The sequence below is a fragment of the Scomber scombrus genome, chromosome 2 (assembly GCF_963691925.1).
Source record: "Scomber scombrus chromosome 2, fScoSco1.1, whole genome shotgun sequence".
Classification (NCBI taxonomy): Eukaryota; Metazoa; Chordata; class Actinopteri; order Scombriformes; family Scombridae; genus Scomber; species Scomber scombrus.
The window spans coordinates 763,208-779,109 of NC_084971.1; the positions used below are offsets into that span (position 1 = coordinate 763,208).

The 15,902-nt window shown below is 39.5% G+C and overlaps 1 protein-coding gene across 1 annotated transcript; it reads right to left on the bottom strand.

The window, feature by feature from the left end:
• Positions 1 to 421: 421 nt before the first annotated feature.
• On the bottom strand, positions 422 to 15,738 carry galnt7 (UDP-N-acetyl-alpha-D-galactosamine: polypeptide N-acetylgalactosaminyltransferase 7). Its single transcript, XM_062428103.1, has 15 exons — positions 15,283 to 15,738; positions 14,172 to 14,283; positions 13,182 to 13,506; positions 9,693 to 9,859; positions 9,200 to 9,330; positions 9,011 to 9,090; positions 7,556 to 7,738; positions 6,312 to 6,429; positions 6,094 to 6,216; positions 5,868 to 5,983; positions 4,259 to 4,361; positions 4,036 to 4,134; positions 3,617 to 3,745; positions 3,215 to 3,245; positions 422 to 2,330 (listed from the first exon to the last, which is right to left on the bottom strand). Exons 1-15 carry the CDS (start codon positions 15,403 to 15,405, stop codon positions 2,224 to 2,226), a joined length of 1,947 nt encoding a protein of 648 aa, XP_062284087.1. The 5' UTR covers positions 15,406 to 15,738; the 3' UTR covers positions 422 to 2,223.
• Between the last annotated feature and the right edge of the window lie 164 nt (positions 15,739 to 15,902).

The following is a 15,902-nucleotide window of genomic DNA, read 5'->3' on the forward strand; positions in this document are numbered from 1 at the left end:
CTCCACGTTTTACTATTATACAGTAGCTGCATCCCATCTCTTTGTTCTGTTATCTTTTTATTGTATGTCATCTTTTTTTTTTTTCTTAGCCACGTTTGTGTCATGTTTTTATCTGTTTATAAAGCACAAATGGATTGGCACCAGTAATCTCATATGTAATATGTAATGTTTTCTCATTTCTAATTCTAATTTTAATGTGTTTCCATTTCGTGAGACATTGTTGCAACGAACGATGTGAACGATGGTGAAGATTTTTTTGACTTGTCATAATCATGACAATATAACATACAACATAAAACTGGAGGAGCAGTGTGGACTAGAGTGCAAACCCATTTCTCCCATTTCCGTAAAATGTAAAGAAAAAAAAAGAAAGAAAAAAAGGAAAGAAAAACAAGAGTTATAGTAAAAATCTGGTCTTTAATTTCCTCAGTCACCCCACTGTTCAGCCCATATTAAATCTCTGTTATAAGTTAGATATTTACATCATTCAAGGCCCTTCACAAAATGCATCATGATCATCTTTAGAAAGAAATGTATTTACATTGTACAAAAACATTGCATACATGATCATCCATACACCAAACCCCCCATTCCCCTGCAAAAACAACAAAAAAAGCAGTCACATTTTCTTTATTTGCCATTTCCCCAATTCAAGCTGTGCATTCCTCACCAGTATAATTCTGCAGCACAATGGCCCTGTTTTTTCCCCCTCCCATCGTCTCAATTTTCCAGAAAGAGTCAGGCAGTAACTAAATCACAGTCAACTGGTCAGCTAGTCAATTTCTCATCAGGAGTGTCAGTAAGGCAGGCAGTTCCAAAGTGTTCAGTCAGTCAGATCACATTTCTCAATGATGTGCTTTCCTTAACAAGTTGAAGTTTCTCTAAAGCATCTCAGTGTTTGTAAAGATGGATGGAGAGGAGAGGAGTTCAAACCAACAGATCCAAACTAAATAAAGAGAGTACCAGTTACTTTTACTTAGACCTCTGTACCTTTAACAGCATGCTGTAAGAGGGATGGAGCAGTTGGTTTCAGAGATGGCACCATGTGAATGTACCTTGAGATGGTTTAGGGAACTTACACTGCATGAAGCTTAATGCAGTAGGAGAGCATTGCTTGATTTGTTTAAATCTTATTTTTTCTTTATGGCCAGGCTGTCTGAATACACCGTGGTAGATATCATTCTGTGTATTCGTTAACCAAATTCATACTGCTAGATGACTGAATTAGCAACACACTAGAGGCGGTCCTTTAATAGGAGCAGTGGTTGGAGTGCAAATGTTGAGAGAAAAAAAACTATTCCAAATGTCAGTGTCCCTTTAAGCCTGTTCAGCAGGTGCGCCTGGAGAAGCTTTAGTTAATTATGATTGGTCTGAGAGGACATATCTACCATTTGTCTGTCTTGGCTGCAGATAAGATGATTGCCCTACTAATGATGGCCTAAAGCTCCAGGCACACATAGTTTGATCACAAAATGATTTTACCTGTTGATTGTTAACATTCAGAAAACATGAGCATGACACGAGTCAATTACTTGAAAGAGTGCAGCCTGAAGGCCATCAGAACCTGTTTGTAGCAACACACAGATTGGTTAAAGACACTGATGATGCAACTGAATCCTCCACCAATAAATAAAGGACTCTTTGGTAAGTGAGCTCATCGGATTAGCTAACAGTTGATTGAAAATGTCTAATAAGAGTTTGTGAAGTAGTAAGAGTGGATGTGATTAATTTCAGAAATCAATGGACTGATTTAGAAAAGACCTGAGAGCCCAAAAGAACAGATGGAGACACCATGTAAACACAACCACCATGAAGAACAAAGAAGGAACCTAACATGATTCCAGTTCAGTGCTTGGTCTGAGGATCAGTAGCTTCAGCCTCCATACTTAACCAGTTCTACTGGCATTCTGGACTGTCTATATGCCTATAGAATTTATTCTGACAAAGGCATATTTTGGCTAAAATCAAAAGGTTGGGGGGTAGAAGCTGTTTCCAGGTGATACTCAGCTTCTTTATATTTGACCATTCTGACTCCATCATATTAGACGTGCACTGACACTGACTGACTCACACCTAGAACATGTATTCTTTGAAGGACAGTATCAGTTTGATGTAACCTATGGATGTATTTCTCGGTGGGTCTTAGTTTTTAAGTCCTCATCCAGTCACCATGTCCCTTCTCTAAGCTCCCAGTGGTTTTTCTTTGTGTGAGTTGTCCAGTCTTCATACAGCCACTATGTTGTTCATCTCCCATCTCTGACTGGTTTTACTGGTGTCACAGTCTGATATGAACACTTTGTGGAGTAGGTCAGAGCGATCCAGACATTTGCCTGTTAGGAGAACACAGATGAGCGTTACTCACACCTGTGTGCTTGTCATTCTGTTAAAGTATTCACTGTCTGTACAGAACGTTTGGATTAAACACATTAACATTTAATTATGGTTTGGAAACATTACATTTTGAATAAGGATTCAAATGACTCACACTAAGGCCAAATGATCGATTATTCAAACTGTAATAACAATAACTTATTTCACCAGTCAACTGGTAACAAAGTGTTAAACACAAAAACAAAAAGAAGAGCCACTAGATGGCAGAAGGGTACTTTGCAACAACAGTTTAAACTAAAAATAGGTTTAAATTAGGTTGCGCTTTTTAGCTGGTCTCTTTGCACTTGTTTCACAGTTGGCTGTACAGGCTGTACATAGAGATGTTCTTCATCCAGCTCAGAGGACAGCAGCACATTTTGGTGAAAATTATGTTTGCTTGTATTCTATATTACTACAGTAGGAAAGAGGCATTGTTTGTGTTTTAAAGCTTCACATAGGAGTTATCATCCATGCTCATTTATTGTAGCTGGATCAGAATAGATCCCAGCGTGCTCAGTTTATGCTCTGATCATCTGGTACGTCATTGCAGGAGAAAATATTTTAGGAATCACTGGTGTATGTAAAAGATTTTTACATACATGGGTCTCTGAAGTATATATAAAGGAATTCTTTTTTGAACGTTGTGGTCAAATGTTTCAATGTCTAAAAATACCTGAACAAATACAGTAGTAAGGTGTTAATCCTAAATTTGCGCTCAGCCTACAGTAGAATTTTGGAATACCGTAAGTGAAATGAAAGCTTCCTAATATTCCTTGCATTGCAAAAATGATACTTGTCACTGTGTTAAAAATATATTGAAGAAGTTGTGTGTGCAGATATTTACCTGTTGGTACATGAGTGAACCGATGGAGATCCTGGATGGACAGAGGGAAAAACAAAAGGTGAGGCCTCTGTTAATCTTGACTACAAGACATTTTTTTTTATCCTGGCACCAAAAGTTGATATGATAAGCATTATCACATAAAAACTAACTAACTACTTTCTATGTTCAATCTTTTTATTAAAAGTGATCCTGGAAACAAACGAACACACACCACAAAGACAGCACCTCAAACATGGCGTGCCTTTGCTTTGCAATTCAAGTTGATTAACTGACTAGCCACATGTTAGTTTTTTAGTGGCCCCAGTCCTTTCTGTTGGATCTAACAGTGTTCAGACTGGTCAGTGTGCTGTCATCCTCTCCTGTTTTTTGTTTTGAATCAGTACATTTGAGTGTGTGTCTCACCTTGAAGTACTTCCACTCAGTGTGCTGGTTCTGGTCACAATGTGTGATGATGACAGTTGAGCTATCACCTCCTCTGGTCAAACACTGGTCATACTGCATCAGCTGGTTGGCTTCATTGATCCGGAACAACTACACACATAGTTCACATAAAAAAGACAGTGGCAGAATACAGTAATACAATAGCACCACTTGGACATTTGCAGGTTAACGGACTAAAACAGCTACTTTTCAAACATAATACTTAATGTAAAATCTTAAAATTAAGAAACTAATCTAGCAAACATTGAAAGGGGCACACTGGTTGATCACACTGTCAAACAATGAGATGGGGCAGAATTAATAAAGGGAAAGAGGTAGTTCTGCTAACCCTGCTGTTCTCTGGTAAACAACCAACCAGTCAGTAGTGTGAGTTTCATTACCTGGTTGCCCCCCATCCTATGGCATGGTCCGATTTCCACATTGCCTCCATTGGTGTGTCCCATACTGTCAATACAGTAACTTGTCTCAAAGCCCCTGATCTACACAAATACAGACAAGATACACACACAAACACATCTGCTATGTTAATCTGAACCAGAAGATGTATGTATGTAAGCTTCAAGCTTGAAAGATACAGTAATAGAACATGCAGTGTGTACTTACCTCTCCCCATTCCACATTTTTAGGAGGCAGAGGGTAATGTAGTGGAATGTCATAAGCAATTTCCTCCATGAACCATTTGAAACTCTTGCATCGATGTTCCTCCCTGACAAACAATTGAGCAAACAACCCGAAAACTATTAATTCACAGCCAGCGAACAGAATGGACTTCATCATTACCCCTCAATCCCAAGAGAAAAGCAGGAATATGGATTTTCAGTATAACAGCCCTGAAACAGATAACAAGAAATTAGCTTAAAAAAACATATACTGTATATACGGATAGATAAAGGGAGAGACGAGGTTCAACAAATATATCAGATGGAGTACTTAACTTATAAAGTTAGGGGGAATCTAAAACTAATTGGTAAAAGATAGTCCAAGTGGTCAAGTTATTCTCTGAGACTGCCCCTCCTTTTCTTTTCCATCAACATTTCTCTATTTTTTGTTTTGTTTTGTTTAATTTCTGTATATAAAGCGTCCTTGGGTCTGTGAAAGGTGCTATATAAATAACCCTTATTATTATTATTGTTATATTATTACCATATGGTAAAAGAACAATGAATTGCTGACAGCCATTTAAGTACCTTATTTTGAATAAGGTATTTATTCAAAATAAGTACCTTGTTTTCTTTTCTTTTCTTTTATTACATTTTGAAATCTTCTTAGATGCTTGCTGCTCTATAAATATTGTTATTGATTTACTTTAACTAATTGCAACATCAATTCATTGTTAATATGTTGTATCACTGGGTGATATCTAATCACATTACAAAAAATGGTCACTTTATAGCTTATATTACATGCACAAAACTAAATGGAGTGATGATAATAAAGTAAAAAAAGGAATTTGGATTTTCAGTTTATTTCAATTATTCCCATATTGAGATTTCTTTTGAGGCTCTGTAAATGGTAAATGGACTGTACTTATATAGCGCCTTTCTAGTCTTTACGACCACTCAAAGCGCTTTACAGTACAACTCATTCACCCCATTCACACACATTCATACACTGATGGCAGGCAGCTACCACGCAGGGTGCCAACCTGCACATCAGGAGGAAACTAACCATTCACTCGCATTCATAGACCGTTGGCACAGCAACGGGAGCAATTAGGGGTTAAGTGTCTTGCCCAAGGACACATCAACATGTAGACTGGAGGAGCCGGGAATCGAACCGCCAATCTTCCAATTGGAGGACGACCGCTCTACCTCCTGAGCCACAGTCGCCCCTCTGTAAGGTGCATCAGGCTCAATTGAAGGCTTATGAAAGAAAACAGCTCACAACTGACATGAATAGGAAAATAAAAACTTAAGTCTGTTCTGATAAATCTAAATTTAGAATTCTGATAATTTGACATTTTTCTATTCTAGCAGTTGAGTTCTACTCAGACATCACATGTCTCATTCTGAAACAATAAGCAGTGAACAGGTTTATCTTTCTTCAGTGCATTTGGGTTACTGCAGAAAAAGTTAATATAGTGACTGAAGCATTAATAAGGTGAGAAATTCACCAATGTGTGAAAATGTAATTAAATTAAACAGGACTGTATTGACTGCAATAGATTTTTAGAATTTCAAAGTATACATATTGTCGTGTAAACATTTTATACCTGAAGCGTTTGAGCTCACTGATGTCTCCGTAGGCGAGAGTGAGAGTTTCTGGACGACTGGCATAGAAGTAATCCTTATATTCATCCCACCATACCTCCACCACACGAACATAGTTCTACACACACACACACACACACACACACACACAGTCAATAGCTGTAAACCACAAGTTCAACAACACAAACTGGTTCAATTGCAGGTGTGTGAAAGTGTATGCCATTGTACCTTAAGTGTGGGTGAGGATCCAACATGTGCAGGTGGAGGGTTGCCTTGCCATCCCTGAAGTCTGTAGATATGGCCGACTCGAGAACACGGTATAAAGAGCAGCTTTCCACCACACTGCCATATCTACAGAAACAAATGATTAGTGGGCGACTTCTTAAAGGCTGTATTACAGGACATTCAGCCTCAAGAGTGAAAATGTACCAGTGACTGCATTCTACCTTATATGATATTTCAAAATTCTCTCCTCCCCATATCTGCAGTCCAGGATCATACAGACCCATCTCAAAGAAGAATTCTCTCTCTATAGCAAACAGACCTCCTGCCATGGCTGGAGACCTACAGGTAGAAAAACAACACACTCAGACATGTGTATCACTCTGTGGCTCAACATTATATTTGTGCATCATCTATTCCTTTCAGGGGCCAGTTTCATCAAAGCGATTTGCGAACACTGCTTACACACTGATCGCAAGTAGTGCCACTGTGCCACTGTCCCGCAAGTAGTGCCACTGCTTTTTTTCTTTAGTTAAATGCGTTCAAATTAAAGCAAGAGGAAATTATCAGATGATGCGAAAATGGTGAAACAGGCCCCAGATTAGTTTTAAAAAATCTGAAATTAAACAACTGTTCATTTCTCTCTCTTTACTTAAAGCATGATCAGTCAGTTACTTTAATAAGTATTTTTAAAAAACACATAAAATCACACAGAATATCAAAGTCTGAGCAAGACAAAGAAAAGAGTAAAGTAAAGCTGGAAAATAAAGACAAGACAGCAAGACATGATGAATGAGAAAGGGAATTGGGGAAGGTGGGGGTGATGGTGCCCCAGTCTGAACCCAACTCACACCAGAAGCTCCCCTGCAGACCTCGACAAACTGCCTAAACACAAACTCATCACTCCCGCCGCTTTTAGATCAGGACCAAATCATTTGCTGGTATGTTGGAATGAGCCCTTTACAGTCTGGAGTTGAAAACAGGAACTGACCCTAATTACTGCAGTTACACCAAAACCTTGAAAGACAGAGTAGAAGACATATGAGAGCAAAAACTACTAAATTAAAACAAGCAAGGCCCACAAGACAGTGGTAAAGAACCAGTTAAGTCCCATTAGAGGAAAGCTGGAAGTAAGCTACTTGCCATCAGTGGTAGCTAGATCTGGTTTAGTTGGTTAGTTGAAATCCGCAATAAGGTTTAGACTTAATTACATATGTAAATATCTTGTCACTTGACATTAAACTTCAGCTGTATGTGTCCATACACCCTGCTACTCATATTTCTGGTTTAGAGGTTCCACAGAGATTAGTTGGTTTTCTGTATTTTCACTGCTTTGACTGCTATTAACATTTGTTCTTAAGTTAGCTGAGGCAGTAATAGTCTTAATCATTCATATTTTCCAGGTTAGTTAGGATGTGTTTGTCTTCTGTGTTGACATTGTCCAGATTAGTCCACTTGTTTTCTGTACCTATATGGCTCAGTATGGGTTTTTCTGCGTTTTTTTTCTCTGTCTCCCAGAGGGACTCTCTTCCAGAGCATGCTCCAATCCCAGGCTCCTCTAGCAAAGCCGTCCTCATCTCCTCCACCCTGGGGTTCGATGCTGTAGCTCTGGCCGTTGATGGAGTCGATCAGAGGCACTGTACACACCGTTCTGACAGAGTGGGGGTGGGCGGGGAAGGGGCCATGCATTCAAGATACATGGGGGGGTACGTGGGAGGGTGGGGATTGTACATGGAGACGGCATTGCCAAGTATGCATACAAAGACATGGGGGTGGGGGTGGGGGTGCCGAAGACCAAGACAGAGTGAGACACAGTGAGGATAGGACAGGTGGGGTGAAGGGTTGGGAGATGGAGACAAACAGAACAGGGGTGAATATTAGCATGCTGGTTGCAGTGTGTACCGGTAGGGCAGGGTGGTATATTGTCTCTTGGCCTTCTCTTTCTGGCTAAGAGGAACTCTCTTCCAGAGCAGACTCCAATCCCATGCTCCTCTAGCCAGGCCGTCCTCATCTCCACCCTGCTGAGGCTCCATAGTGTACTCATTACCATCTATATAGTCTATCAGCGGTACTGTACATACTGTCCTACACACACAAAAACACACACACACACACACACTTTTGTCTGAGTTGGGCTGTAGGCTTTTGATGACTTGTTGAACACTACATGCTAAAGTGATGGTCCAACGTGTCTACAAGCACATAAATAAATAAATATGTTTAAGTGCCTGTTCTAAATGCTGCAGAGGTGACAAATATGGAGAACACATTAAATAGGATCTAATCTCTCTTGTGTGTGTCTTGGCAGCTGCAGCCGGAACCACCTTGCACAAACTATAATGCAATATCCTGCTGTCGGTCACACCCAGTGACAGTGTATTAACACACAGATGAACAGGTATAATAATCATAAATTGTGTGATTTACTGTTGATTTTTTCTTTAAACTTCTCACTGAAATGCAAAAGCAGATAAGAATGAACACATATCACATATCAGTGAAACATGTGGCGCAACTGATGGATGTAAACATCTGTACAATACAAACAACTCATAGATACCTTTCACTTCATGAGGATAGAAAAACAATCTTACATTATATAAAAAATGATGTCTTTGAAAGAAAAACAAATAAAAAGGTAAGACCACAGCTCTGGATAGTTATGTACAGATATGAAAATACAACTTGACACCAACAGTGATTATGTGTAAAAACTAATGTGTGTGTGAGCCTACATGCGTCAACAGTAGCTTTTTTAACTGTTTAAAGAACATACTTTGTCCAACACAAAACAACAAATGTATATAAAGTATATACATTTTATCTAATTAACAGGCTGTAATTGAGTTACAACTATTCGCCTTTATAAAGTCAATACTCACTGACAGCTATTATCACATGTGTGTGTTGGTGTGTGTGTTACCTGTCCTCTGCAATAGGAGCAACCAGTGGAGCATACCAGTTGATTGCAACCTCACAATGAGCATCCAGGTAGATCAGCACCTAGAAATCAAATGCACACAAAGACTTGCATTTCACACCTAGTTTAAATTGACACACTAATAAGAGTGGCAGTGCTAGGAGCAGCAGTAACACTAAGATCATGTGATACCTGTCCTTTGGTGGCCTTCTTGGCTCCTATACTCCGCGCCTGGATCAGACCTTCTCTCTTTTCATTTCTGAAGAGTTTTACAAGACCGTTCCACTGCTTGATGTATTCCTCCAAACGCTCCTTCAGATGGACTACACACACACACACACACACACACACACACACACACACAAACACACGTTTAAAGAAATAGTCTAACAGAAATATAATAGCTCATTTTTAATAGAGCAACTGCTGTACTGTTGTCAATAGAGTTTCTTGTTAATTTTGTGCGAGTGTCTTGTCCTGACAATATATTTCATTTTTCAAAGTGTGTTTAGTTTTCATCTTTGAACAGAATCTTAACCCACTGTCACACTTAAAGCGCCAGTATACACCATCGCATGGACCCCCTTAAAACCTTTCCAAATTCACAACTGGGAGGAATGTATAAAACCGTTTCTGTAACTTTCTGACATTTAGGTCATGCTGTATGTGAGTAAAGCAAACCCACCTTTGTTGCTGAAGTCATCTATCATGACGATCTCAGCCAGGAATTGCCTGGGAGTCCTCTTGATGACGCTGTGGACGGTTCTCATCAGTGTAGACCAGCCTTCATTATGAAAGACTATTATCACACTGGAGGTCAGCAGTCTATCATCATAATGCCAGTATTTACACCTAGAGAGGTGGGACAGAGTTCCAAGCACACATCAGTTATATTCAGGCTGTTACAAGTTCCCATTAGGAGGGTTCCTGCTGTGTTAATAATGCATGTTCATGTCACTGTGCATGGGTGTGTTTGTAAAAATCATTAGAAACACATGGACTTTAATTACTTTGGGATTGTGGCCTATATGAGAGTTTTTGTAGTTACAGCTGTATGAAAACAGCATGTCTATGAAGAAGTTTAAATTCTAAAGACTAAATCATATCATTATGATTACAAAAACATTATGTCATTTAAAGTTTTTAACTTTGTTTACTACTAGTCAAAAGATTTACAACACCTCAATTATTCCAGTTTTATGGAAATTTACACAGTAAACAGATTCATGTCTCAATTTACCCTGAAATTAAAGCAGAAATTAACTATTAGGGATTAAAAGAGAATATCATGGAATCTAAACAAATTTAATCTAAATGTTTGACTTTAAGTATTCAGTTTGATTCTGCTGCCACCTTTTAATCTATCCACAACTTAAACTGCTCAAAATATTAAAAGAATTTGACTTTGGCTCTTTGATAATAAACTCTCTTCATTTAAGGAAAATTAAGGCCATTCTTTTTGGCCCAGTCATAATTAACTGTAGCTTTTGCTGCTATTACAGTCTGCCCCACCTTCACTGAAAGACAAAATGCAGAACTTTCAGAAAGGCAGGACAGACAATAATAGTAGCAAACGCTGAAGTTAATAACTTAGGTTGTAATTTAGATCATCTGCTCTCTGAGGAGACCATGGCACTGAAAACACTTAGCAACATTTGTCAAAAGTCCAAATTCTAAATTCCAGTTTAGTCACAGCAGTTCTCCACAACTTAACAAGCTGCAGGCTGCTCAAAATCAGCTTATTAGGGTCATATCCAAACTTCCTCAGCAAAGACATCTAGATCTGGCACACTTACAAATTCTCAACTTTCTCACAAAATTGTGAAGAATACAGCTGCTGGTTACTTCACTATCTTATTCTTATCAGAGAAAGAGATCACCGTAGTTCTGAAATAGGAAGTAGTTTAAAGGTGCACTATGCAGGATTTGTCAGTTGGTGTTTGGAAACACATCATCCAAAGTTGGCCCCTCCTCCCCTCCTCAACTAACTAACTAACTCATGGTTTCTTACACAGAACGATCAGAGAAGTCGTCCATGGAAACTGTTAAGAAAGGACAGGCACTTTCACAGAATACCTGGCAGGTGATTGGATGCACCATCTGTCTATCACCCTCTCACTTGTAAAGAAGCTAGATTCACCAGTTCACAATAGAATCCGCATAGGACTGTGAGTGGTCCCAACAACTAGTTGTTCAGACTCAAGGGCAAACATGAAGTCTGACAAGATGGATTCTCGCCTGATCTTGTGATCTCACAAATCCAGCTGCCTCACAAGGTAACGGCTCAACCAGAGCGAACGAGAGAGTGAGAGAGCACAGCCGAGGCCGAACGAGCTAGAGATTAAATGAGGAGAGCTAGTAGTACAGGTGAGAACAAAGACATGAATAGGATCAATAAAATATTCATTTATGATGGTTTCACAGGCGGTTAGTTGTAAAGCACAAATAAACACACCCACACCTCCACACAACCCCGTGGAAAGGTGCTGCATTGTTGGATTGTGTGCGAGTGTTGTTCATCCTTTCTGCTGTGTAATCTCTGCTCTGTGTGTGTAGCTCAGCCCCACCCTCAGTCAAGCAGACACACAGACCTGCACTTTATTATACACCCCTGATACAAACCCTGCACGCTACAAGTTGTATTAACACAATATTTTCCATCATTGACTGAATCTTTTTAAACAATGATGGGTTCATTTGGACAGATTACACTGAGGGTGATCCTCCATATCTTTATTAGTCACAACTGTGTCCAGTTGATGGCAAGTGCTCATATGAATTAGCTATTATCTAGTCTAGTCGAGGTCGAGGTGAAAAAAGAGGGTCTGATGCAGTGGAGGATACAAGCAACAGCTGATAACGTGTCCAGAGAGGACTTGATTAATGTTTCAAGTGTAGCGACGACGTTCAGTGAAGCTTCAAATAATGGAAAGTTCTGTGACATCATACTCACACAGACTGATGCACAAGAGGTAACTAAATCTAATAAAAAAAGATTCCCTTCAGAGCATGTGGGCATCATTGCTGACCTCGTAATGCATCATTCTATCAAGGTGCTGACAGTGTGTTGAAGAGCTACAGACTGGATGCTTTAGTTGCTTTGTGCCAATTATAAATAAAATTGAAAAATGAATTAATAAAAACAAACTTTAAAAAAAATTGAAATGACAGGATTTTTACAACCCTGTCCATCAATATGACAATGAGAATTTCTGCTGCATGCTGTTATTGACTGGGGGGCTACACATACACAGGAGCATTCAGAACACAGCAAATAATATGAAAATACAGGTGGTGGCAGTCTTTATAGATACATACACCACCTACACTTCTAATCTTTTTCCTTTTTAAAAAGGAAGATCCTGCATATTTCACTTTTAATTTTATTCCTTTTAGATTCAAGAGTTCCAAAAATCAATTGTTATACCTTGGTTCCAGCATCCTTGAAGCAGCAGCAGACTGAGAAGGATTTTAAACTTTTGGTAAAGAAGTGATTGATAGTCAAATCATAGGTCTGTTTACTGTGTCCTCACTAGTTTGTTTTGCTTGTTTGTATAACTCAGTATTATCTGTTTATTTTGTTACTGACTGTGTGTGTTTTAACCAGTCTTGTTAGTCTTGAACATCTGCCATATTACCCTCCTTCCCCTCGAGAGGGACCACAATGGAAATAAGCTTTATTGTGTTCTTATTCTTGATCATTTAATTGTATGTCAGGACTGGGTGACACACAATGCAGTTTTGTATGTATTTTTATTTGGGGAGTTTGAGGATTCAACCCTACCTTTTGTCACTAAACACAAGTAACACCAATGCAGTGAAAGACAGCTAATCCCTTTACTCTATGTCTAACTTTGACATGTGGTTTTTAACCCCTATATGGCTGTATGTGACATGCCTGGCTCAACAGTCTTTACCCTTATTGTCATTTCTTAAACAACTTATGTCATATCTAAACCAACATGATGTAAGGCCCAGGGTTTAGCCCAGGGTGACAGAATATATGTTGGCATCGTGTTTGCTTTTATTTGATTATTTAAGCTTTGCCTATAACTGCAATATTTACTGTAGGATTTTAACTTACCCTTTAAATTACAGAAATTGTTGTGTAGTGTAATGTCTATTAACACAGGATGTTTTACAGAGCAGTAGTGGTACGAACAGCAGTACTCACTCCTCATGCCGGATATCACTGATGGATCTGTCCAGTGATATCATGTCACTAGCCACCATATTGAAGCCAAACTCTTTGATGGAAGTCTGGATGGCATCTTTGTACTCTGGACCCAGGACAAAAGGCTTGGCTCCCTCTCCAGGACCAGCAGGGACCCCCTGAGGCTCAGGTTCCTTAGGCTCAAAGTTTCCGAGCATTCCTTTCTTCAGGACGGGGGCGTTGTAGTTGTGTGAGTTGGGTCTGAATGTCACATACTGCTGCTGGATCACCTGCTTCTGGTTAGGCTGCTGGTGCTGGTCAGCGTTGGGAGGATGATTGGCCCCACCTGGAGAGGACAACCAGAGAGCAAAAGATGACAGCGATGAGACTAAACTGGAACATACAAGCACTGATAAAGCTTTAGTTCCTTTTGTCTTTCACAGAGAAAACCAGCATGCAAAAATGTATTTGTTTTAAGATAGGCTAGTCTATCTTTCTAATGAGGTCCTTAACTACTGCAGCTGCAACTGACAACTACTTTATAGTTTTTGAGTCAATATTTGGAAGAATTTCCTCTTTCTGGAGTCAAAAGAAAACTGATTAGATACTTTTTAAATGTAATTACACCACTAAACTAGTGGAATTGCCATAATATTGGCTTTATATAGTTAGTCATACATGGTAGAATATTCTCACTTTTGAAAATCTGTAAAATGTATGAGAGTTATATAAATGATTCCTTAGACTAATTATATATTATCCTCTACCTCTGTGTTAATTCTCTGATAACTGCTTTTGATTAAGAGAGTGACAGCTTAACTGCACTGCAAACACTTCATGTTGCTAAAAGTCAGACAAACATAACCTGTACATATGCAACAGGACCTGTTTAACTGTAGGTCACCTTAACACCTGGACCTGCTTTAACCACAGTCGTTAACGCTGAAATCTTTTGTAGAGAGCTGAGTTTGTTTATGGGATGTATTTAAAAAGTGACTGAGTGTGTCTTACCATGTTTGAGTCTGATGGAGTTGAGGTCAACCTCCACTCCCTCCACATGAGGCCAGGGCACCACCGGCTTAAACTGGTCTGCTAGGTCTCCTTTGGCCAGCAAACTGTCATCCTGTATGGGAGACAGACAGCAGTATGCATTACACAGAATAACTTTAGGTTGTATGGTGGTGAGCAAGCAGATACAACACATCTGGTTCAGAGTAAGATGGCGACACATGTATCAACTTCATTGTGTTCACAACCTGACAGAATTATAACCCAACTCTGCATGTCTTCAGAGGGTTTTTTAAGCATATTAAAGGGGATTCATAGTTAAGGAAATATGAGGATTATTAGCACTGAAATAAGTCATATGAAAAGGTTGATACATGTAGACATGGAGGTTCTATTACAGTATTTGCTCATCACAATGCAATTCATATTTGGATGTTAAATTGATTAGCTTCTACACAACTTCCAAAAGGAAAAAAGAAGCAACAATCTAATGAGAATGTTGTACAATTTTTGAATTGAATTGAATTGAATATGTTCAACATGCCTGTTGGACTAAGCAGCAACTTTGACGACATGTACTTGCTACTTAGTATTCACGACAGTTTCTGGTCGAGAAACCAACACTTTTAACAGAGATGACTGAACTTATGTCAACTGTTAGCTAACCTAAAATACAGTTCCGCCTCAGTTCCACCATGGTGGTGACATATGCGGATGTGTATCCTGGAAGGAACGGCAGTGATTAGGGAATGCCATGTTAACATGTTAGTAGAACTACTAACGCTAGCATTAAGCAAGAAAGGATGCAGCTGTACATCCGAATATGTCAGTGCACTAACTTATATCAAAACAGTCACGGTTACCTGACAAGGAACCGATCTCCATGACAACCAATGCAATAAAGCTAGCCAAGCAGCTGAATGAAAGCGCATTCTCATGCTTCATATAATAGGAGTGATGTTTTAACAACCGCATGCTGCTGTTATCAGTCGTCCACATGTACATTAACGTGCAACTTAGGGTTGCAGTTCTATTGAAAGTGATACGTGTAGCTGCTGCTGCTGTTGGAACCTAGGTTACAGTGAACGTTAACTGCTCTGCTGTTACAACTCACCCGTTTTCCAAAGGGGTTCTCATCACTGGGTCCTGGCGACAGAGAAGACCAGAGAACCACCAAACCAAGAAACGTCCCAATGACAAGCAAACTCCGTAGAATAAACCCCACTTTCAGTCTCATCTTCACAGCTTTTCTCGATTAGCCAGGCTGCCAACAGCTAAGCTATGTTAGCTAACAGTTCAGCTACTAGAAATGGCTTCCCAACTGACAGGATAGTCAGGCTGCTAGCAATTAAGCTAGCTGCTGATATTCCAAGTTTGAACAAGTCTGAAACTATCTCGACGACAGGCTGTGGTTCAACCAGGGATTTCCGCTAAAATGACACTTAACGTTAGTATTTAATGTAGTTGGTGAAGCGTTCTCCTCTCCAGCTCTTATCCCTGTCTCTTTGTTAAGTTTGTCTCTATGATCTGCTGCGGCGGAGAGTGTAGCTTTGCCCACCTGAGCAGCACAGCCAAGTGACAGCGGCGTTAAATAGCTAGCTACTGGGCTCCGTGCCGCCTCAAGAGGCAACAATGCTTGCTGAGACTTTGATGAGTCTGAAATGTCTCCAGTATAGCTCTTCAACTTTCACATCTTAAGTATTCCATTTGAGTCCCTCCGTGTCTGTCAGGTTT